The sequence below is a fragment of the Sceloporus occidentalis genome, unplaced genomic scaffold (genome assembly GCF_023333645.1).
Source record: "Sceloporus occidentalis isolate IW3139 unplaced genomic scaffold, rSceOcc1.0.p SCAF_166, whole genome shotgun sequence".
NCBI lineage: Eukaryota > Metazoa > Chordata > Lepidosauria > Squamata > Phrynosomatidae > Sceloporus > Sceloporus occidentalis.
In genome coordinates, this window is record NW_028317146.1 from 902760 (window position 1) to 928092 (window position 25333).

Genomic DNA, 25333 nt, shown 5'->3' on the forward strand with positions numbered 1-25333 from the left:
GTTGGTTATTAATAAGGCTGCTAAGCAAACATCCCCGGGATTCCAAGCTGATTGTTCGCATGCCAACCTCTAACCTGTTCTCCTGTTCCTTGTGTTAGCAATGCCTTTTAGTGGCTTCATGGGAGTGACTGGCAAGGGTCATCGGGTGACTTTAGCTTATAAAAATAAATAAGACGTAGAGGCGTTTAGTTTCACAGGCCTTATTAAGACGTATTCCCAACGCTAACAAACTCACAGAACATTGTTGGTCATTATTTCCGATTTAGAAAAACCTCTGCAGCTGACCTAGAACTATGAGTGCGGGAAACGCTCTTCTTTCCCCAGTAAGCGGGTTATGGCCGCCCTGAGATACACCGGGTATGCTGCCTTCTGGGGTCGAGTGCAGTGACCGTCATCAGCTGTAAATGTAGTGTTTATAAGCATTTCTCAGTCGGCATGTATTGGAAACGCTTTTTATTTGTACGGGAGCAGTCGTGTTAACTTCCTGTTCTGGTGATTTGGATGATTATTCCTCCCCGTTTGGTGGCAGCTGATTAGTTCAGGCAGCCTTTGTTAACATGGGAATGGGAGAAGAGAGATAACATCAAAACAGGAATTTCATCAATAACACTAGCTGTGTCGCGTATATATGGGCTTCCCCTGGGTAAAGCAGTCCCTTTAAACCCGTAGACTTCTAAAATAATTCTATTGATAAGCAAAATGTCTACGAGCTTACGGGAAAAGCAGTGTAGCCTAGCGCTCCCCTCTAAACGCTAATGAAAAAAGCCTGTGCTTTTTTTATTTATATTTAATGTATGTAATCTTCTTTCTGTGTTTAAAAGGTTTGGATTTGTGGCCGATGGGCAGCGAGTAGCACTGGATGCCAACCGAGCAGCTTTCAAAGCACGGCAGCAGCTGGGATGTTGCGTCAGAACGGAGGAAGTAACAAGCGTGGTTTGGGATTTTCCCGGTTCTCTACCTCAAACTTCTTCACCATTTCCAGTACCAGTAGTTGGGGAATGGGGCGAAGCTCCAAAAGCAACTCGCTGAGCAGCATCAGCACCAATTCGGATTGCAACGACGGCTCCATCGTGGATCCAGAGTACATTATGCAGCTGGTCAACGACGTCCGGAAGTTTGCAGACATTCTCCTGTACCTGAAAGAAGCCCTTGTATCCCCAGGTAAGACATGTCCTGCTGATGGATGCTGATTATTTTATATGTGTATATATTAACGCCTTGTCCATGTGTCTCGCTGAGCCCTCTGTGGCTTTATGACTCGTTACACGGCGTACACCCAGTCGCTCCCCACTACCTCTTTTCCGTGTTGTACATTGTGGAGACTGTAGAGAAAACGCCTGTTCTTTACTGAAAATATTGAAGTGTTCAAGTTTTTCAGGCCGTTCATAAACCGCCTGCATGTTTGTGCCGAAGCTCTTTTTGTTATGGGTGTCCTCCTTTGGCCGTTCCGGCATAAGCAGGATCTCTGCTAAGTTTGTGCGATAATGAAGAATCACTTGTTGGCAATGTTTGTTCAGCTTAGAACTCCTCTGATGTAAATGTATATCTGGCTTGATGATCTCCTGTAAAATAAGGTTATTTCTAATATGTGATGTTGTGTATGTATCGTAGCAGGTGATTAGTCTTCAAGGGTGCAAACACAGCCCATCTGGGTGCATTAACTGGCCCGTGGTCACGCTGCCCACAGAATTGTGTGGCTGATGAGCGGGGGCAATTAGGGACAATTTGGATCTGACCTGCACAAAAACAGGACTCTTGTTATTCATCCATTTGACTAAACCTACCAAAAGATCGTAAAATAATAATAAAAGGGATCCTTTCCAAATTGTTTAATCATTATCAAGATCAACTTGTGTGTTGTTGGGGAGGTTATGCAAGATTACACTTTATCGTACCAGCTTTGCTATGCTGTCATACAGGGTTAGTCCTGCCCCGCTACTACGAGAAGCTCACTGGGTTTAGATCTTCGGGGGGGAAAAATAGCGAAATGATTCCACCTGCCTAAAAACTTGGGATTTAGTGAATACACCCCTGTGTCTCACAGAGGGAATGTTAATTGTAAAGTTTGTCCCTAGATGTCCTGTTCAAGATCGAGTCCGCTGCACTGCGACACCTCTTCTCAAACCTTCCGTTTTAACCTGTTCACGTGGTAGACAAGAACTCTTTGAGATGGGACTGCAGAAGGGTTAATCTAAATTAACCCGTTCCTTATATTGCAAGCATTTGTTTGCACAGCGGTTGTGAGGGGGGGGGGGGGTTGCGGACAAGTCGTGGTCACAATACATCCTAAAGAGCTGCTGTATGGTCTCCGTGCTGTTGATGGGGTCAGTTGGTTTTGGGGTTGTGTTGGGACAGCTCGGTATTGGGTTCTGAGAGGACAGGAAAGACGGTAGTGAAAACGAGACGGCTCTAATCTTTGATGGTAAAGGATAACGTCTTGGCGTGAAGCGATTAGGGCCTTTTGACGTCTGTGGTAACTCGGGACTCATTCTAATGGAAATGGCTAGACATGGCGAGAATGCGGGTTTTTTTGGTTTTGTTCTGGCTGTTGTGTTTTAAAACTTATGTGTTTGTGGGAAACGTCTTATTTTGCGTCAGCTGTTAATTATTTCAACAAAACGGCTTACATTTGAGTTTGTACCTTCTTAAAAATCCTGTCATGTGACTCAAAAGCAGGTACTGCTTGCCATATAGTTTTTTTCAGCAAAGTAAGGCTTGCTTGACACTATATCTTAGATTTTATAGAGCCACTATAAAAAAAAATCACCTTTTGACTAACTTCTTGAGCCAATAAAACGTCATCTGTTATGGTTTATATGCTCAGCATGACATGGAGAGCAATTCTTTTTTTCTGTAAGAGGAGCAGCGCTCTTAAGTATTTGATATTCCTTTAGGTAAGTCTGTTTCTTAGTTTATATGTCACTGTGTTACAGTCCACAGTGTTTGGCCTCGCAGTGTTTATTAAGGTTTTCTCAGGGAAGGAAATGTTTGTAGAACTAAATGCAGATTAATAGGAATAAATATATATTGTTATATAACATAGCATATATAACTGTAATGTAATGAAAGGTGCGTGCACGTTGCCGGACGGCCCGCACAGCCCGGGGTTATTCTGAGGTTTTACCTGTTCCCGTGTCCGGCGACTGCCTGGTGACTGAGACACGTTCCTAACGCTTCCTTGTGCTGCTGCAATAATAGAAATATTATTATGCCAATGGAGGTAGTTACACATTTGCCACAAAGATCCTACATTCCTCTTAAAACAGCCAGTATTGGAGAGGCTGATATATAATGGTAAATTATTCTAGATTGTAAGCTCTTTTGAGCAGGGCCATCCTTAACGTTTGTTCCTGTAACTCCCTACTGTGATGTCCTGTATATATATTTATTAAAATATCTTAAATACGTACAGTTTTGTAGCCGTTAGGAGGCAGACAAACTAATCTGGTAGCCATCTTGGTAATTCGTGAAAGGCACACCTATAGTGATCAGTATGAAATGGCACAAAGTTAGGAGCCATATCTGAAAATCTAGGAGCCGTGGCCAACATTTATGATACGGATTATGGTGAAGGTCTCCTCTATTGTTTCTTTCCTGGATTCTCCGGGTTTACTTTCTTATGGTAACATAAGCTTTGTTGTCTTCCTCCGTTTTCTAATATTATGAAAACATAAATTGTAAGCACCGCGCCGAGTTGTGGCCTCACGGTCCGTGTGTTATTACTGCGCATGAATGCTGCCTGAATTCTTTCTGTCGAAATCTTTCATTTTCCGAGGATTGAAAGGCTTTAGTGTTTGAAGGCTGGGATTTAGAAGGAATTCATGGTAAATACATTAATGAAATGAACCGAGATAAACAATGGCGCATCAAAGCGCTGTCACTGGCGTTACGCATGTACACTGTGTGTGAATGAACCGTACACATCAAACAAGGGAGCCAACCCATAGAGACGATCCGTAAACACATAGTATCACGTGCAGAGCGTAGATATATCACCCCCGTTGGAGAAGAGGCTGAAGCGGACCTTAAATAGACATTCGTGTCCTCGTGATACCCTTCTTGTTTCAAGTCCGGTGGCTGTGAATATGGTCTGATTGTGGTGTCCTGATGAAGCACTCACAGTAAATCCATCTCTGATCTCACCTCCCTCCGTCTCAAATTTTCATCAGAGAAGCCGTTGAATTTTTGGCAACTTTGGGTAATCTTTACGGTTGCAGATATTGTCATTATTTTGTCAGTAGGACCAGATGGTGGGTTTCCATAGTGACTGCTTTAAGATATTATTTTATTTCACCTTTGAATAAATCTGCCCCTGGATGTACATAGACTCCCGCCGCTTTATACGAGTTACGGTGTTGTGACGGTGTTTGCACTGTTCTTCCAGTTGATCCCGAGCTTTGACATTTACAGGGTCGCCTGCAATCCAGCTCTGAATATACGGGCGTATGGGTGATGGGCCACAACCTTCTGCCCTGACCATTTATTGATTTGTATAGCGCCATCATATTTCACAGCGCTGTACAAGCGGTAAGCAGGACATGACAAGTAGCGCGTAAGTAACATAACAACTTGGACTTCAGGAAACAAACTGTGAGGAGGATCGCTCTTCGAAGATATTACGACATACAGGGTCATTTGTTTTAGACTATCAAGCCTAACTTTCTGCATCCGAGTATAATTTATCTGTGCGTGTATATGTATGTGTGTATATAATATATATATGTAACACACACACACACACACACTTTTTTCCGTGACTGCATTTCGTTTCGCTCATGTTCCCTCTCCTGAAAACATCTTCAGATAGTCTTTGAAATGGAATTTTCCTTTTATCACATTCCTTATTAGCAGAGAATAATTTTGAGATAGTTCTAAAGATGAAAGCCCACCAAAGGAATTTGTGGGTTAGCGGAGTGGCCTGCAGTTCTCAGCTGTGGCCCTTCCCCCACTCACATACCCAGCATTCTTCCTGAACAAACCTCTGCTTGTTGCTATAGTGTCCAAGACCAACAGTCATTAGGTGTGTGTATGTGTGAGTGTGCGTGTGTGCGACTGTTTCCTATCTGCCATATTATCAAATTAAATGGAGCTTGTTAGTAAAGTGGGCATCTTTTTTTTCACCATTCCTTACTCTTAAAAAAGCATAGAATTAAATGTACTTTTATGTATAATTCCCCCCTCCTGTTTTTCAGTATTGCTGGTTCCAGTCAGGATATGCTCAAGATCATTGTGTTTCGTTGTCTAGTATCGCTTCCAGGTCACACAATGCATCCACCATGTTTTGTTTTCTTTTTTCTTTTTTTTTTTTTTTTTTTTATATTTTTTTGTTATTGACGTTAAATAACCGACTCGGCTGAACTGCCGCTCCAGCGTGCAGTCGGTGACTAGACATGGCCAGCCGCATGCTAAATAAGCATCAAAACCTAATGTGTGGCCACAATCCCGTCATCAGTTAAAGTGCCAGGCCGCCCTGTCATCGCCAGTCCGATCTGTGCCCCTAAACCTGTGTAGATTAAAACTGACGATATGAATGACAGCGCCATTTTAAAAATGAATGCCAGACAGCATAATTTAGATTTCAATTTTTTTAACGAGAAATATAATCCAGCTCTAAATATTTAGTGGCTTTTGTGCTTTCCTAATAGTAATATCTACAATATGGATTTAATAATTTATTAAAGTATGGGATTAAAGCCTAATAACAACATTCCCTGCTATTTTCAGTGCAATATTTGAAGATAACATAACCTACGATAGGTTGGTTCAACGAAATAACGGCATGAAAGTCTGCCCGACCGTTTTCCCTCTGTCTTTGAAACAACAAGACTATTATAATCCCTTAATCCGCTTTTAAGCGAGCACAGTAAACATTAGCTTTTGAGTTAACTGTTGCCAGGTTTTTGGAGAATGCTTTGTGTAAAAAAAAAAAAAAAAATAGTTCATAAATATAAAATATTGGTATTGTGGCTTTATTTTCTGGGGAATTATTAACTTTGCTGTATGTGCTGCTTCCCTGTCAGATTTTAATATTTGTGAAGCAGAGCCCGCTGTCTTTATTCATCAGAGCGGCTGTCGAATTCTTCATCCTGCGTATAAAGTTCTGTACTATTTTGCATTAATCTGCTTGGAAGTATATCCCTTATCCCTAAATATTATGGCTCCTAAAAAGAATCTCTGTCGTCTAGATACTCCATAGACTCGTCTAACTCGTTATAACTCCCACTATATAGAACCACAGTATCCAAAGCTCCCGAATCCTCCATTTTATGATTACCACATACACTGAAGGTTTTTAATTATGTTTACAGCTTTGAATAAGGAACCAAAATGGTGTATTAGAAACCAAAATGTGTAAGAAGTGGCTCTACACAATTATTTCTCCCCATTATGTTATCTCTCCCCGGTCAGGTTGTGGTGGTGGTGGTTGAATAAAGCCAAGGAGAATGTCCTTGGGCTTCCATTAAGTGAGGCTTGGCCAAGTCAATGTAGAGCTGCGTACATTTAATTATAATTCATATTATTTTAAATCTTAAAGGGGAATGCTAAGAAATATCAGGCTTTTGCTGATAACGGAATTACGTTTTATAGCGTTATTTGAAAACAGGTGGACACTATTTTAATTTAGTGTACTAAAGACTGGAATAGAGTCACAGCACGGCGCATAAAAACGAATTAGTTGTCTTCCCGCTGCGTCGTACCGGTGGGAGATTAGTAGCCATGTTTTAGAAAATCCACGTTTCAATGTATTACTCCTTGAGAGATGTTCGTGGGCTATTGTTTCTGCTGGTCTAGTAGGAGCAACGTGGTGAATGGCAACATGAGATGAATGATGTCTGTCTCCAAGAGCGCTGATCCCACCACCTGCACCCACAGGATATTATTTTGTTTGTTTTTCCATTTATTTACTTTTATGGCGCTTGTTCAGCCATTTCCATAAACTACTATTAGTCTGTTACTAAAATAACATTCCATCGGGATGTCGAGCTGTTGCCATATATCATCATCATCATCATTATCATCATCATTATCATCATCACTGTTGTCCCCTGCAAAAGCTCTCTTGTTTCTTCTGTTGACTTTGACATCAACACAAAGCCTCTGCAGATCATAGATTGTTCTGTTCCCAAAAACTCTCCAAAAGTGTGCAGTGTGAGCTCCTTGCTATGTTCCAGCCTAGTAGAAAAGTGACAAATTGAGTACGTACTTGGCATACAAGTGTCCTAAAAGATCTTGCGTATGGGCTGATTGAGTTTGACGTGTCCCGCTCACAGTCCTTTTTTTAAAGCTTGTGGGACTTGTGCGTTTCCCCCAGGCCTTAAACATTTCCACTGTGCCTTTATTCACAATGAAATGCCTTTCATCAAATACTTAGCATTTCCCAAGTGAATAAAGTGTTTTCATTACCCATGTATGTATTTTTTATTAACTAAACACAATATGACTGCTGTTTTGCTGAACAATGAACACATTTCATTGACTTCGTTTGCAATGTTAATACAAATTACTGAATTTTCTTTAGACATTTCTTGCCGTAGGTTAAACCCTGCCTACTTTAAAAGCAAATTCCTATTTTATTTAGATTATCTTGTAATATCTGTAGGTACTGGTTGATAATGCACACATTGCCAAAATTACAGTAATAGGGTTAGTATGTGATGAAGGCTGTGCGTGACCTGGTCGCTGGTAGCAGACTGGAATCGCTGCCATGTGATTTATCATAATGGATAAACCATAGTCTCCCCACATTATCAGTGTGAACCCCTAGAACCCCAGCCATGAGACGCTTCCTTGAAATGGCGATTCATAACACTTAGTTAAATTGAGCTCGATGGTAGCGCCACCTCCGATTGTAGTGTATCTCAAAGTGCGTTATTTTTAAGAATCGTACATTTCTGTATAATTAACCTTATATTAACTGACAAGAAAAGTAGAATTTAAGTGATACTTTAAAAAAAAAAAAAGATCATTAAGAATTATGTATAATATGACCGCTTGATGTCCACTTAGCTTTGTGTATGGCTTTCTACAGGTCATTTAGTTTATAAAGCTAAGTTGTTACTGTAAATTAAAAATGATCTGTCGCATTATGCCAAAAGATAGATTAGTAAGTAATACTTCCAAGGAATTTTGAGTATTGCGGACTTCAATGTGCATTGCGTTGCGGTTGAGTTTCCAGAGCAAAGGTGTTGTAATTCCTGAAGGTCGGCAGTGCAGCCACCTGTGGAATAAAGAGCCATGGCTTCTTCCATAGCAGTCATTACGTTCCACCCTTCCTTGGGGGAAACATTAAATGTAAACAGCTACAGGGTTGGACTTTAATCAGTGCTGATGGCTTTGAAAGTAGTTTCTGTAGAAGCCCCAGCTGTAGCATGGCTAGTGCTTTTCTTGCTTTTCTTTCTCTTAAGATAATTTGTTGGGCGCCGTTTACAAAATTAATGATTTGTCTGCTTGTGTGATGTCCTTGTGTAGACAGCAGGAACTCTTCTGCTTACATCCTATATAAGTGATTATTTTTCTGATTGCACATTTTCTATTTCTTTGTGAGATCTCTTCCCGTCTTCTGTGCCCTAAGACTGTGAATACCTAGAACTTACGTGCATCTGACTTTTACTAACCTCATTAACTGATTCTTTTTGTGGCCGTACTAATGGAAATTTCTGCTGTATATTAATCGGCTAGCATGCTGTTACCAGCAACCTTCTTTGTGGTAAACATTTTATAGTCTTATTTGTGTGTTTATGTATATATTTAGTATATTAAATCATGCTTGCTAAGAATGACATCATGTACATCATGCTAAGAATGACATCATGTACATGTGTTGGAATGAAGCAGGATGGCCCAAGGAAGGATGATAGGGTTATTTGATAACCTTGTAGGCAAAGCTTATCTTGGTGATAAATATGCTTAAAGGGGTCATTTTGTTACTGCCCTATTAAGTTCTACCTCAAAAAATCCAAACAGCCCGGGGCAAATTGTTAATGTTCACTTCAAAGGGATGTGTTTCAAATAAAATGACCTCATTCTGGAGACTACTTCTAGTGTTTTAAGTCCCTCCGGGTGGAAACAAAGTAATTGAAAACTCTTTATTCAGTCTTTTAGTTTTCTGTAAAGGGTCATGTTTTATACCTCACTGTACTGCTGACCCCCCAAGTTTCCCCTCCCAGGGAAGGATAGTGAGAATCCTATATATAGGCGTGTAATACCGAGTGGGAAGCTGACCCATGTGAAAAGAAAACTCATAAAGAATGGCCAATTTAACTTTAGAACCCAAACATCCCACCTGCATTCCAAGTGCTTGAATGTGCCATAGATCATTTCTGTAGATGAGCGATTCAGTAGCGCAGTGTAATCAACATGATTGTAAAACCTCTGATATTTTCCAAAATGTATCTGTGGGCTCTCAGCCATGGATTTTCCAAACCGAGATCATATGTACATATTGTTTATATCATGTTTTGTCTCATCATATTTGCTTCTACTTTTTTTTTTTTTTTTTAAATTGAGGTAAACAAATATTTTCTCGCTCCTCACGCCCCATCCGTAAAATAATCCTTTCCATACTGAGCTCCTGTAGAGATCAAAGCAGAAAGCGTCTGCTCGTACTGAACGCATTCAGATAACCCGCTAAATTCCACCTCTCCACTACCCTCTCAATACTCCAATTTATGGTAATCATATCTCACAGGAAAGGCAAAGAGTGAAAGGTACCCTCGGAGGTTTTGCTCGTAATGCTTGTGGTTAACGTGGAGCCTGATATTTATTCTGTTTGCATTCCAATGCGCTCACCAAATTTAAATGCTGCCATCCCACTTAGTCAAAAAAAATTATGCCTTCTAGTATGTTGTGTAAACCGGGCTTAGCAGATCTGAAGTCTTTGCACTAAAGATTCAATCATGTAAAATGAATACATACTTTTTAGAAACTAAGTTTCCATAGCAACAAAGGTATTCACAAAAGTGCAGCAGAGTAGGTCTTTAACAGCAAGTAGAATACAGTGAATACAATAAAGTTAGCAAACATAGGTGGGATCGTGTCATGAAGACCTTTCTTACATATTGTTTCATTAATACAAAATAAATAGCTTTGGGTACAGCGTTCATTGCAGAGGTATGGGACAGCATTTTACCATACTGCTCCCCGGACTACTCTCCCCATACCGCTCCCCGGACTACTCTCCCCATACTGCTCCCCGGACTACTCTCCCCATACTGCTCCCCGGACTACTCTCCCCATACTGCTCCCCGGACTACTCTCCCCATACTGCTCCCCGGACTACTCTCCCCATACTGCTCCCCGGACTACTCTCCCCATACTGCTCCCCGGACTACTCTCCCCATACTGCTCCCCGGACTACTCTCCCCATACTGCTCCCCGGACTACTCTCCCCATACTGCTCCCCGGACTACTCTCCCCATACTGCTCCCCGGACTACTCTCCCCATACTGCTCCCCGGACTACTCCCCCCATACTGCTCCCCGGACTACTCTCCCCATACTGCTCCCCGGACTACTCTCCCCATACTGCTCCCCGGACTACTCTCCCCATACTGCTCCCCGGACTACTCTCCCCATACTGCTCCCCGGACTACTCCCCCCATACTGCTCTATACTGTTTTATATAGGGCTGCAACTAACGATTATTTTAATAGGGCTGCAACTAACGATTATTTTAATAATCGATTAGTTGGCCGATTATTTTTTCGATTAATCGATTAATCGGATAAAAAAAACCAATATGCAAATTTTTAGTTTATTTAAAATAATTTAATGAACTGGATGTTAAAAAACAACTTAAAATTTACATTAACATTCTTATTTTGTTATGATGTAATAAAAAAACAATATTTTCAAAGTACAAAAACCCAAACACAATATTTATGAAACAAAATAACCCCAAACATTCTGAAAAGAGGTGGACTATTACTGTTCAAGAAACTTTGCCCCAGCCCTGGTACTTTGCACCCAGCACTTTGCACTTTGCACCCAGCACTTTGCACTTTGCACCCAGCACTTTGCACTTTGCACCCAGCACTTTGCACCCAGCCCTGGCACTTTGCACCCAGCACTTTGCCCCACCCCTGGCACTTTGCACCCGGCACTTTGCACCCGGCACTTTGCACCCGGCACTTTGCACCCAGCCCTGGCACTTTGCACCCAGCACTCAGCACTTTGCCCCACCCCTGGCACTTTGCACCCAGCACTTTGCACCCGGCACTTTGCACCCAGCACTCAGCACTTTGCCCCAGCCCTGGCACTTTGCACCCAGCCCTGGCACTTTGCACCCAGCCCTGGCACTTTGCACCCAGCCCTGGCACTTTGCACCCAGCCCTGGCACTTTGCACTCAGCACTTTGCCCCACCCCTGGCACTTTGCACCCAGCACTTTGCCCCACCCCTGGCACTTTGCACCCAGCACTTTGCACCCGGCACTTTGCACCCAGCCCTGGCACTTTGCACCCAGCACTCAGCACTTTGCCCCAGCCCTGGCACTTTGCACCCAGCACTTTGCACTCAGCACTTTGCACTCAGCACTGGCACTTTGCACCCAGCCCTGGCACTTTGCACCCAGCCCTGGCACTTTGCACCCAGCCCTGGCACTTTACACCCAGCACTTTGCACTGTGCCCCTGCACCCAGTCTCCAACTCTGCCCTGCACCCAGCCCTGCCCCCACACTCACACCCTGCCCCCACACTCACACCCTGCCCCCACACTCACACCCTGCCCCCACACTCACACCCTGCCCCCACACTCACACCCTGCCCCCACACTCACACCCTGCCCCCACACTCACACCCTGCCCCCACACTCACACCCTGCACCCACACTCACGCCCTGCACCCACTCTGCCCTGCACCCACACTCACACCCTGCCCTGCATCCACACTCACACCCTGCCCTGCATCCACACCCCCACTCTGCCCTGCACCCAGTCTCCCACTCTGCCCTGCACCCCCACCCCCACTCTGCCCTGCACCCAGTCTCCTGCCCTGCCCCCACACTCACACCCTGCCCTGCACCCCCACCCCCACTCTGCCCTGCACCCAGTCTCCTACCCTGGCCTGCCCCCCCACCCCCACTCTGCCCTGCATCCCCTGAAACCCCACCCCCACCCCCGCGAATCGCTCTGTGCGAATGGAGCCACTCCAAACACGAGATTCCCATCTTTGACTATTGCATGGCGTTCCCTGGCCTGGAATTTATGGTGCTCTTTCTAAACTTCACTGGCCATCTTTTTAACGATATCGTGAACAGGCTGTGTGTGTGAAGCAAATACTACATGGACTGAAATAGATTGGTCCTGAACGTCATTAAAGGAAGCATCCTCTTAATCGAGAATTGCTGTCTGGTACTTTTGTAAGGCTGCGGTGATATGTGACCATGAAATAATATGGCTCCAGTGAGGTCCCACCACTTTACTTATGCATTATACAGGGCCAACCAAGCCCTTCATGCAAAGATCTCCATTCCATGGGGTGTCTGCACAACACGCAGCGTGAGAAGCAAGTTTGCTGCGGTTCGCCATAGTGCGTTGCTCACACGCAGTGTGTTCTGCAGTGGAGACGAGTATATTGTGGATGATACGCTCTTATAGTAAACCACATCTTATGCTCTTCTACTCTTGGTGTCCACGTAGCTGTGGCTCGTTGGTTTTTACTGCTGGACCCAAAGTCTTGCACCATCTCATAGTAATGGCTTTGGATGCATATCTGTTTTTTGGTCACGAATCACGCTGTCTCATAAAAAAAAATCCATCCGACGTCGGCAGTTGTAATGAGGCCCCTTTAATGATCTTGCAGGTGGATTGCAAGGCCTTCTGGTAGGAACGCAGTTAATGGACTGAATAACAATGAGTGTGAGAGGTTGAGTTACTTTTTTGTGTGTATTGGTGCCGTTCCTTTTCTAGAAGTGATAGTGTGGTTTTGGTCTCCCTGAATGCAGTTCTTCTAATAATGCCATTTTTAGGGCTATAGTCATCACCAGTAGACCGGCTCCTTGTAAAGCTTTTTGTGTGTTCCTCTTGTGATAGTGGGTGGGATGTTAAATCACTCGTAAACAGCGTAAAGGGTAATTGTTGCTGAACGGTTCAGCAGTTTTAAGATCCCCAGAGCCGTCTAGGTCTAGTCCTCACACGGTAATCTCTTTTGAGCAGAGAGTCACTCAGGATCCAATACAACTTCTTAACCTTCTGAATGAATGCGCAGACACAGATGGAAGACCTTCCATTGATCTCTGATCTGATTGTCGACATTTTTAGCATAATTCAGCTAGAGCCCAGAACATGTGGTGTTCCAAAAAAATAAACATTTACAGGGAAACCTAATATATAATATTTTTACCCTACAAGATAAGACTTAATAGTCATCCACGTTATATTTATCGACTTAATATGTGCTCTCGATTCAACCATCTGTATTCCGAGGTACCCAGAAATCATGTCCTATTTCTCCACCACTTCTTAAACCGTCATAGGTTACCCCTCGTTTTACCGTTTCTATGTTTTAACCATTTAACTGCCAAGTCTGCTCAGTGGGCATTGCTGGGCCTTCTTTCCAAGACAGGAGTTTTAAGCCTCTTAGTCTAGGTCCTTCTTGGTTTCTCACGAAACTGTATATATTTCTCCTTTTTTTTAAAAAAAAAAAATGTAAAAAATAAATAAATTGGGTTCAGCTTGTGATAATTTATGCTGGAGATTAAAATGCATGAGTGAGCACATCTAGGTTGGATGAGATCGGAATCTGCAGGCTAATAAATGGAAAAGTTGGAGGAATGTGGCATACATCATATTGAAATGGAATGATGAAAAGATGCTTTGTGGTGGTCCCCGTTCTCATAGTGGGGGAGGGCGCTAATCTATGAATTTCAATGTAGAACTGATGCAGAAGCAGCAATTAAATGAAGGATATCAAGTGTCTAATCTGTTAGTTTAGTAAAATATTTTCTGCATTTACCTTTAATTAAATGAAATAAAAGAAGAGGAAAATGTGCTCCATTTTGCTTCCCTTCTGCCTTTTATGTGCCGTTCCAGCAGGGCCGGCGGATTAACCCTTATTGTCCTTGTAGTATTGTCAGGAGAGCGATATCCTGCTGACCGTGTATTGTGTGATACTGACCGCTGAGGTTTCCCTTATAAACTTAGCAAACTTTTAGCTGCTGCTTTAGGTTGTTGGGGAAACACGATTTTAACAACCAGTTATACATGAAAACAAACGCCGTCTCATTTTCAAACAATCGCCTTCAAGGGCTGTTCTTTAATACAGAAGTTCTAAATTAGCTTGGATGATCTGATCTCTAGAGCATTGGTGTAGTAATCCAGAACCGTGGAAGGACTAGGCTAACTGCTTGAACACAGGTGAGTTACTGCATAACAAGGCCAATCTGATTTGGTCAAGGAGCAAGAATTTCCATGTTTGAAACACTATGAAACGTATCGGTCAGACTCGTTCCCGTGTGCGGTTGAATACAGGTGCAGCTTTAAATTCAGTGATTGTTAGGGTCGGTGCAGATCCGAAGTAAGGGTATATCATCCACGTTAGTTAGCATTTACTTAGTTTATACAGTGCATACCTGTATTCAAGCGGGGCTATCGAAAAATCCTGCCCAAGTCTGAGGTGGCCCGCAGGCTCAGCAGTTCAACCTTTTGTGCCTTCTAATGTCTCTTTAAAACAAAGTCAGGCCTGACTGCTAAGATCTAGAGATCAGCCCTGTCATATTATACGTCTGTGTGTATATGTAAACGTGTATAATACTGCACTTAATCCAGACCGGCTGACATTTCTTGAATTGTTTTCTTGTCACCTGTAGCCAAGTGCTTGTAGTTGGCTTTTTCGTTTCTTGTGTACAGTGATGTTTTACGATTTGTAAAGGGTGACAGAGGTCTCATAACCCCAGGTCACTGCACTTCTCGCACACAGATGCATCTGACTTTTAGAAAACTAAAGGAAGCTCCTTGAAAGCATCTGGTTCTTCTCCTTCAAAAGTGTCCTGCTGACCTAAAAAGCTCTGTTTGTGTGTTAATTTATGGTCTGCCCACTCCTCCTACTGTCATCCCTTTGGACTATCGTCTGGATTCAAGGGGTTTGTGGTGCGCTGGTTCCCAAAGCCATCCGTGCTATCAGCCACTATGTAGGCATGAAATGGTTAGGAACATGGAAGGGTTAAGTGGTCAGGGCTGACTTGTTCAAATAATCGCACCTTTCAGAACCTGTTCCTTTCTCAGAAAATCCACTTTTTCTTCTCCTTTCCTTGTCATGCGACTGAAGGAGACAATTGCTTTGTATGGAGGTCATTTTGAACTGGTCTTTCTTGTCTGTAGAATAATGATGTCGTGACTTCAGTCTGGTCGCCCCTTTCAGGGTATGATGCGTACGTCTGCCACGGTGTTTGTACGCAAGGGATTATCACACCCTCCCCAACCTGAATATCCTGCCCTTTCCACATAGTTCGGACAGCGGTACGTGTAAAGATTTCCTACCCTTCCTGACAATATTATAGAATATTATCCAAAAAAATTAAAAACTCGTTTTAGGGAAAATGCACGGTTCTAATGAGAGAAATGCACAGTTTTGTACACGTTATATATTTTAGGGATGGCTTTACAAACTTCATTTTATAGAAGCAGCCTTACCTATGCAGGTATCTTTTGTGCATTTCTTAATGTCTGTCAATACGGTGCTGTCTAGTGAATTATGAGCCGGATGTGTGTTTACGTCGTCCTGTAGCATATATTTTTCGTATGTATCGTCCTGTGCTAAATCTGATGACCATATACAAAAAGGGATGATGGGGGGACGTTGTCTGATAATTTGGCTCCCAGTGCATACTTGGCACCTTGGCCCCCCTCTCTTCAGCCAGCTTCCCCCGGTTTCCATCGTTGGTCACCTGTGGCCCCATTTCCATCTGCCCAATGTCCATTTTCCCACAGTTGCTCCACACCTCACATGGTCTCCTAGCTCGCTGAGGGCCCCTGGGCTGTTGTCCACCTACCACAGGGCCCACAGCAATCCGAGTGGAGAGGCGGCCGGTAAAGGAAACTTATTTTCCAGGTATTTTTTGGAGCAGACTTTCTGGAAACCATAGCATATGCCATGAAAACAAGCATTTATGTTGCGGCATTGTGGATCCCAGCTGTCAGAAGGTTTTGTGAATAGCCCTTTATGTTATTTCAGGTCTGTTTACTTGCTATCAGCGGCTCCCGACGTGAGGTCATCGGGAAAATGATTAACCTGCTTTGTGGATTGGAGAATAATGCTTTCCTAGCTGGTAATGCTGCTTAATGTAGGTGTGATAGCCAAGTTACCCCTTAAGGCATAGGAAACCAAAAATGGAAAGAAGTCAGAATAATGAAAAGGGGGAGGAAAAACTTTCTAACCAAAATAACTTTATTACTTGATTTCTTACTACATAAGCATTGGGGCATGCATCCTTTGAACTTAGAAATGGAGACCCTGGTTTTCCTCCTCCCCCGGCTGCCTCGACTGAAACCAGGAAGCATTGGTATGTAAATACCTTTGCACATGCTCAGTAGCACTCCTACGGAAAGCACTGAATCAGCAGCCAATTACATGATTGCTAGCAAAACCAATATTCAGATAGCATGCATGTGATTGGCTGCTGCTGTTCCCCTTGATTGCAATTAGCGCTAAGCATCCATTGGCGAGTGCATGCGCATACACGGCATAAAGCGCAGGGACACTAATGGTTTTCGCAGGAGCGGCGGCGGTCTTTTATGTCTAAAACCATAATGTGGTTTGTAAGAACGAAAGTAGTGTATAGGTGGTTTTCCATATGTTTGTCGGCACGTAGCGTTGGTGTGTTTGAAAGGATATCTTCTCCTGTGATTGTGCACCAGTCCCTCCCCTCACCCACCCACAGAATTCCAGACTTAATCAAGTCCACATTCGGAAAATATTTTCATGTTAAGCTCTGCATGTGTAACACTTCTTCTTTCTCCTGAGTGCCTCCTCGGTTTCTTCTTTTGAATGATCGGGAAAGCGATTGTATACGGCGAGGTAGAGATTGACTCCCGCCATGCGCTCTGTTAAACTCTGTACAAGCGTAGAATTTGACGACAGATAAAAGCCAGTCGGCCGTCTTTTTCCTGCTGTAAGGACTCAGACCTTAATCGGTTCCCGGTCTCGTCTTAAATTCAGGATAGTTTCATTGCTATCCCGTGCATGTATTCCCTCATTGTATTAGCCTACACCACTGCTGGGAGGCTGTTCCATTTATCTACCACTCTCTCTGTAAAGTAACATTTTCTAACATTACGCATAAACCTCTGAGCTTCTAGTTTTAGGTTACGACACCTTGTTTTAGCATTTCTCCTACTTTGAAATAAACTTCCCTCTTGTCCTTTGTTAAACGTTCCCATCACATCCCCCTCTCTCTGTCTCTGTAAGTAGGGTTTGAACAATGTAAGTACTGAAAAGATCCCCAAACCCAGTTTTTAATGTTCATTAATCCCGGTTTCATTCGCATTGTATTCATGCATGTGTCTCAAAGTGGACTTGTCACTTCCCAAATCCGGTTCTGCACAATGTATCCACACTTACATATTAAAATAAAATAATTATATATGCATTTGAGATCCAATTTAGATTTGTAATATGAGAATAGCCATATTCCTCCCCATTATGTTATCTCTGCCCTGTTAGGTTGCTGATTGTTGTTGATTGGTTCGGGCAGCCCTTGTAAGGATGAGATGAATAAATGTCAGAGAACGTTAGGACATAACTCCTTTTCCCCTTTGAGAATAAAATATGATGCTGTATACAGTAATGTAGATTCTTAACAAAATCCTGTTTTTAATTCCCTTTATCTGCAGACCTGGAGGCCGCCATTGCCATCGGTCATGTGATCTCCTGGATCAAATACCACACTGGGCTGATTATTTGTGGATATGCTGATGAAGTCCCTTCTTCATAGACTTTCATTAGTCAGAGTCCCCAGCAGTGTAATTAACACTGAGCCATTCCTTTGTTTACGGCAGACAGTATGATAGAGTCGGGATGTTTGTCTAGGAGATTGGGCTGAAATGACAGAGCTAAAGCACCAAGAAATGGCTAATAGACAGCAGTCTGAAAAAAGGAATTATTCAAAAACCGTGTAATAAGAGCACGGCGGGAGTTCCCCTTTAAAACACCGTACGCAGAAATGTGTCATGCAAAATGACCTGCGGCACACGTCTTGGGCGATAAGCCCCATGTACCCTTTACAATGCTTTCTCACCCCCAGACAATGGCCCCAGCCAGACGGCACAGAATGCATTGCTTGTGCCCAATACTAGCCGGGGTTGATTATCTCCGTCCTAGTTTCAGGTTTTCTTCCCCCGCAGGGGGGAGTCTATCAGTCCTGGCAGAATATGGCGTTTTCCCAGCGTTTCCATGAGCCAGTCGGCTATCGCAGACGGTGAAAAGACTCTGTGTGTCGGTGAATAACGGCACTGTGCGGTTATAGAAAGTTTAGCCTTTTATCTCCGTGGAAGAAACTTGATGCATTGTGCATTGTTTTCGATATCTGTACTGTAGGAGGTTTTTGTACAAATGGATACGACTCGCACAAGAGACATCCTGTAGCAGCCAGATCAGATGTGCAGAATGCAGGGCTATCGTGGTCCGGACGGGCATCCGTTCTCTGATCGCTGCTAGAACCGCAATACTTTTGTGCCCCCCCCTCCCCCCTGCTAGACATGGTTTTCGTTCTGCGCACCCTTTGTAAGTTAGAAGGTGTGTGGAGCTAGTGAGGTCCTTTATCTTCTAGCTTCTTGGCCTCGGTCTCCACCTTACCGGTTCCAGCTCATGGTGTTGTAGCTGCTCCTTGTGTTGCGTTTGATAAATGCGTTCTTTGTGTATTTTTTTTCCCCATCATCACTTTGGTTTTAACTTTTACGAACATAAATCTCAATGGCAGGGCTTGACATACCCAAAGTGTCAAGAAACCATGGCTCCTTACTAATAATTAATGGCACCACCTGCCTATCTAGAGAAATTGCCCCAAGGTTTTCCTTCTGATTTGGCAATCAGTTTACTGGCAGAGTAATTGAATATTTGCAGAAAAGCATAGCTTGTGTGGCAGAAGCACCCGTTTCTACCAAAGCATTCCCATTTAACATTCAGCTTCCACATATATAATAAAGTAACGCTCAGGGCTGGTCGTGGTAGCAGGCGGGTAGGAGGAGATAGTTGGGACCAAAGATGGTCCCTCCCTGGGGTTCCATTTGGTCTGGGACTCACCCAGGCAATGAAAAGTTCACTGGCTGGCAATCAAGGAGTATAACTGTGTTAAAGTATACTTTATATCCATACGCTGCTCTCGTGGTTTGTTGTCTGTGTATGATTTGTGCTCCGTTGGTTGAAATACCTGCTGTTTTAGCCATTGGGGAAAGATACTCCTTGGCTGGTTTGCAAGCTGTTTTATTTTACATGCCAAGTAATATGACTGTGTAAATGGCGTGTTACACATGAACCTGTCTCGGCTCTGGAGTTATGACCTATTGTCCGGCTACAAGCTCCTGGGCGTTGTGGATAATAAGAAAGTCTTTATGTATGTGGATGTATGTGCCGACATAGCTATGGGTCACTGGGCCAATTACTGGGCATGTACATTGTCTCCCGACACCTGTTTCAAGTTAATATTTCACTTGGAGTTCCATTTTTTTACCATTTTATTTAAGCACATTTTAGGGTATTTTATTAACTCAGATCCTTGAGATATTATACAGATCATCATTAGAAACGTAAAAGTCCCAGAGAATATTGGCAGTAGAGACTGATTCATAGCATTTCACGTTCTAGTTAATAAATGATAATGCTCACACAAGTAATCATTTGTGTAATTTTTGTGTCATTTTGTAATGCTTTGCATGAATGTTCCTCCATATTAATTTCTTAATTTCTTAAATGATTTATTTAATAATTGTCTGGCTTCTGAGAAAATAGAGCGTCTGATTTCTGTAGTATGTGTGCTTCGGTGTCAGCGTTTTTCTTTGCCAAATGTAATACTTGTCCTGTGTCTGCACTTTGGTTGCTTCTCGCAAACTTGTTTTTTGTTCAAACCCCGCATTCTGCAGAGCACCGGAAGACCCCGTGGCCAAAGTCTTGCGAAAGCGGCAGACTAAAGCTTGTGCAAGAAAAACGTTAACTAGAAGATTTTCACCTTTTAAATATTTACAATTTTGTGCCATTTGACTTTCGTAACCCTTGTTCTTCTTAGCGGATGTTTTGTTAACCCTTTGGAGAAATATTTCAGGGTAGTAATAGGTGCTGATTTGCTTGCTGTCTTCTGATGTCTTGCTCTGCTGTGGGCAAGCGTCTGCCACGTTTCAACTCTCGATTAACCCCCATCTGACAATGGGGTGCTGCGGGGATCATTCTTAAGCACCGGTGGTGTGATGGACACATACCGTCCAGCCAAAACGTTCCATTTATTGGGACTGCTGCTAGGCCTGTGGGTGAAGTGTCATGTCCTCCAGCCTATGCCTCGTCACAAAACTTGGCCGCGATTTTGCTATAGAGCGCGTGTATTGAGACGGCTCCCAAGCCAGAAGAAGAAGAAGCAACGATATGGTGAAAGCCATCACGAAGACTCATTGATAAAGTTCAGTGTGTTGTATTGGTATTGTTCTTTTTCTCCTTTAGAATTACTGTATAAAATAACGAGGGATAACATTGACAAAAAAACACACTTTATCTTCTTTTGTACCAATAAACTTCTTTCACCTGCAGACCTGGAGGCTGCCATTATTGTCAGTCATGTGATCTTCTGATTGTTTATGGCTGTGCTAAATAGTCCCTTCCCCCATAGACTTCTATTAGTAGGCGTCTACCTGGGTGGCTAACACCGAGCCTCACTATTGTTTACACAGCACGGTATTTTTCCTAACTCATTCTAATCTGATACTATTTCTAAAAATATGGTGGGATTTCCCCTTTAACAAGTGAATGTGCTCAGAACGTAACATCTGAACTCGGTGATGAGTTGTCCTCGTGAGCCTTGTGTTTTGTATGTCTGATGGGGTTTTCTCAGTGTGATCCCCAAGGGCAGAAACTGTCGGTGAAGAACTCCCCAAACTGTACACATTTAGAAGCCTCGTCCTACCAAGGTCTTTTCCCCGATTTGTCTCAGTAAGCTCACGCGCCGGTTTGTGATATTTAAAGCTTTTTATATCACATAGGGGCTAGGAGGGTACTTAGGTGCTATGTATTCTGCAGCTTTTGAGAAGAGTTTACATTTTCTAGCACATTTGGCTCTTGATAACCTCTGACCCCGGATCTAAGCCTGTAAAGGCCTGTGTGTTCCTTTAAAGAACTCTCGACCTGTCTTTTCTCTGTGGCTACGTGCTTCAGGGGGCTCGAGATCTAATTTGGTGAAGTCATTTTCCTTTTGAAGCTAAATGTCTGCCTGCTGAGGAAGTTATTCTCTTACGCTGCCGCGCTCGGCATCCCTTAATTGTATGTAGGGTCTTCTCCAGTCATTAGCGATGTCATTAAACTGATTCACAGCTACCTTAAAGGCTCCGATTAACAGACAAATAAATGCGAGTTTATATAATGTAAAATGCCAGCCTCCTGTACCTCCGTAGATCGCTGATTTATGTCATCGATTTAAACATTTTGCTTTCACCTAATGAACTAGTTAATTGTTTGCCGTGAGCAGCAGCCTGAACCTTGTCATTTCAGTATTAGATCACCGCTTACACGATCATTGCGCAACATATATTATATTCTCATTAATCTACGTAGGCTGCGCCTGATTGCGGGTTTTTCCCTTTAATTTCCTTATTTTTTTTTTATTTTTTTTTTGGAGAACGGTAGTGAAAATATGACTGTGCTCAAGAAATAAATGAATACCGTCAATGCCGAGACACTTCTAACTTCTAAACCAATGTAAATTGAGATAGTTTAGTTCAGTGACTATTTCTGTTGAAAAGAAGTGTGTATACAATAGCCCTTTATGATCACATTTACATTTTGTATTTAACATATGGTTTCATTATTTGGATTTTAAAAGGTTTACTGTAGGCTATATTGTTTCAGACCTAAAAAGAGAGGATAACTTTCGAAAGCCTGTCTTTTTAAATATTATGCTGGTCCAAAAAAAATAAAAAAAAAATAAGTATCACTGCATACTCTGCAAAAAACTTTTGTGTCTACTGGACTAATACGGCTAAACCCATTTACATAAATATATATGTGTGCATGCGTATATATACATCTATAGGTCAGTGGTAACTTTCTATGGTGACTGTCAACATATTATTGAAGATTTTGAGAGTTTTCCCTTTTTTTCCCCCTCCTATGATAGAAAATATTGGAAGCGTGAAATTCACTACTTTTGTCTTTTTTTTCTCTTGTCCCCTTACAGAGAGTCAGGACTGTTTACATCAAGTGGTCCACGAGCGTCTGGGGGAACTTCTACGCGTTCTCAAAGCCGTGATAAGCAAGCACCAAACCCTGAATTCTGTGGATATTCTTGGTGCTGCCGGGACAGTGATTGCTAAAGTAAAAGGTAATCTTTCCCAAGTTCTGCTGCCGTTTATTCTGCATGTGCTCTGTGTACAGGTTTTCTGTTAATGGTTTAAAGGGGGGAAGTTGGTTTTATTACAAAAGCGATGTAACGCTCTGCTGAGCATCATTACTGTGCTCAGAGATACTCTGTTTAACCCCTTAATGACAAGAGCTATTATATACCACTGAAACAGAGCACTTTTTTGTGTGTGGCTTTTTTTTTTTATCTTATCCATTATTTTCCCCTGTGGTGTACCCGCAAAACTTCTGTTTTTTGAGGACACATAGGCCTCTGTTGTAAGACATTATTTTCTTTAAAAAATTAATGGGATTTATAAAAAATATATTCAGTTATATATAATATACATATATATATATATATTTTTTTTTTTAATATATATTTTATTATTTATAAAATAAATATATTCATGGACTTTCCTCGATTTGGAAAGAGTGCTTTATTCCTGTGTATTTATTTGTTTTAAGTGAGAAGGAGAGAGGCAGAGTACAATTGCAAAGACAGTGCTTACTTTCAAAATGCTTTGAGCTGCTCTTTTTTCCAGTCTTTTTTACACAGTTTTCTGGCCTAGGGTGGCAGCTCCAGGGGAGTGGCCGCCTCTCTGCTTTAAAACCAGGAGTAGATTTCCCTATCGGATGGTCGGGCTCCTGGGGCACCACTGCTCAATGAGTCGGTTGCAAGGGTTCTCTGATCTCCCCGTCCATCCCATTTTACGCTGTGGAGGCCTAGGGCAGTAGCGACTGGAGTGCCCTTTCACGCCCCAGAATAGCCATACAAATCAGACATTCCAGAACTTGTTCCCGATTTCTTTTTAGGCTTTCTGCCCAGGCTTCTTAGCTCATTTAGAGGAGGGCTCTCCTTACCTTTTGATCCCGCAAGTCTAAATTCTCCTAAGAAGTGATGCTTATGTCCTGTTTACCTATCGTACAGTGCTGTAGAACATGATGAAACTTTATATTCCGATAAATAGAATACTTAGACGAGATTGGGAAAGTATTTGGGAAAGATTGGAAAAGCCTCCATTCCACTCTTTGCCTGAAACTGGGGTTATGTAGAGTGTCGGAATTTTTACTTGGCAAAATACATTTTCTCCTCCAAGCCAGTTGAAAAAGCAGACTTTGCATCCTACTGTGTCTTTCAACGGCCATTTGTAAAGAAGTATTAAAGAGTGAAAGTTAGACGTAAAACTGTTCTGTTCACTAAGTACATATTTTTATTTCTTTTTCCTGTTTTTTTTTAGAATTGTACTGAATGTTTTTTTCAGTTTAAAACTTAACTTTTCCCTGATAGTACTTGTGATCACTTTTGGGGGATATGTATAAAGAATGAATCTGAGGCTGTAACCATAGCAACACATGTCTGTAACTGATTGCTCTAATTCTACCCCATACATACCATAGTCCTCTGGTGCCAGCATCTCCTTCACCTACAACTTGGTGATGTACGGAAGATAAATGGCCTACACGCTATAATGTTGTGGTTGTTTTAGACATTGGACATATTTGAGGTATTTGTCGGTTATCGTTCCCGGGGAGGCTGGAGGTGTGTGACAAGCTTTCCATTTGTAGCTCTTGTCAGACGCCAGGATTATAAGCAAGGTGTTTGTAGCTCTTGACTTGACACCCTTGTTGTACTAATGAAACAGAAGCGGTTTGATGTGCAGTTTTGTTGAAATAAAGATAAGTGTATGACTTCACATGTTGTGTTATCTTCAGCCGTAGTTGAGTTAGGGGAACGCATTGGGTATTTCCACCATATTAACAAAACCAGTTTAACGGGTCCGACTTTAATGGAATATAATTCAAATTTAATTTAACCATTCATGGGATGGGGCTTAAGTAAGGGGGTACCCTGAACACAAGGCCAAAGACCAAGTAAAGTTTGGTATTTTACAAACAAATAATGATGGGCTAGAATGTTTCTCTGCCTACGATGGAGTCTATGTGCACTGGGCTTCGTGTGATCATCATTAAAATAGAACAGAGAGGCATATCGTTATGTTCCTGAAGCTTTTTTGTGTGTCCTTTTATAAAGAAGTTTAATTTTAAAAAAATCTGTTTTTAATAACAGAACAGCGGAGCGTAACCGTGGAAGTTAATTGATGCACAGACAGCGAGAGGTTTTTTTTCCTTTCGTATTGCGTATCGAAGGCCCCCTGATCATTGTTTGTGCCTATTGTGTACAGCCAGGATGTCCTGGGGAAAGAGTGCGTATTTTAAAACACGGCGAGTACGCACTGCAGCATTACACAGAAGGAGGCACACCGCGTCCCTCCATCTTCCACGCATTTACACACAACATGAAAAGGAAGAGCAGGGCTTAGTGATACGACGGTGCGCTGCGCAGACTTGGGCTGTATTTTGGAGCTCTCCATTAGCACTCATTCCAACTACATTGTTTTTCCCGAAACGCAGCAGTTCAAAGGCCCAACGCGACTGTGACGACAAAGCCTTCCTGCGACAGGAAAACTATTCAGCGCAGATAAATTCTTCTTTTCAGAGGAGGATTACAGTTTAGCATTTCTATTCTTCCCAGCTTTCTCGAGGGATGGTACTGGCTGCTTGGATTTTCCTATTTTAAGTAGAGGTTTTAGAAAATTGTCCCCCAAAAATCCACACATTTACATAGAAAATATCCCGTACGGAGTATTTTGCTTCTTTAAAATCCACAAACAAATCGAGGCGAGTTTCTCGGATTCCCCAACATTGATCTTGACTTTTAATAGTGGATCCTGGTATGGGCTTGGTGAGTACAATGTCTCGTCTTAGTAACTTTTTTTTCTAGTAATCAATCTATCTAGCCTTCTA

The 25333-nt window shown here is 42.5% G+C and overlaps 1 protein-coding gene across 1 annotated transcript in view; it reads left to right on the top strand.

Moving 5' to 3' along the window:
- The first annotated feature begins 899 nt into the window (after nucleotides 1-899).
- LOC149279422 (rho GTPase-activating protein 29-like) overlaps nucleotides 900-25333 on the top strand; it is a 45054-nt gene continuing 20620 nt past the window's right edge. Inside the window, exons 1-2 of the mRNA XM_089501201.1 lie at nucleotides 900-1161; nucleotides 22365-22508. Of these exons, the coding sequence (XP_089357327.1) occupies nucleotides 900-1161; nucleotides 22365-22508 (406 nt within the window). The remainder of the gene's footprint in view (nucleotides 1162-22364; nucleotides 22509-25333) is intronic.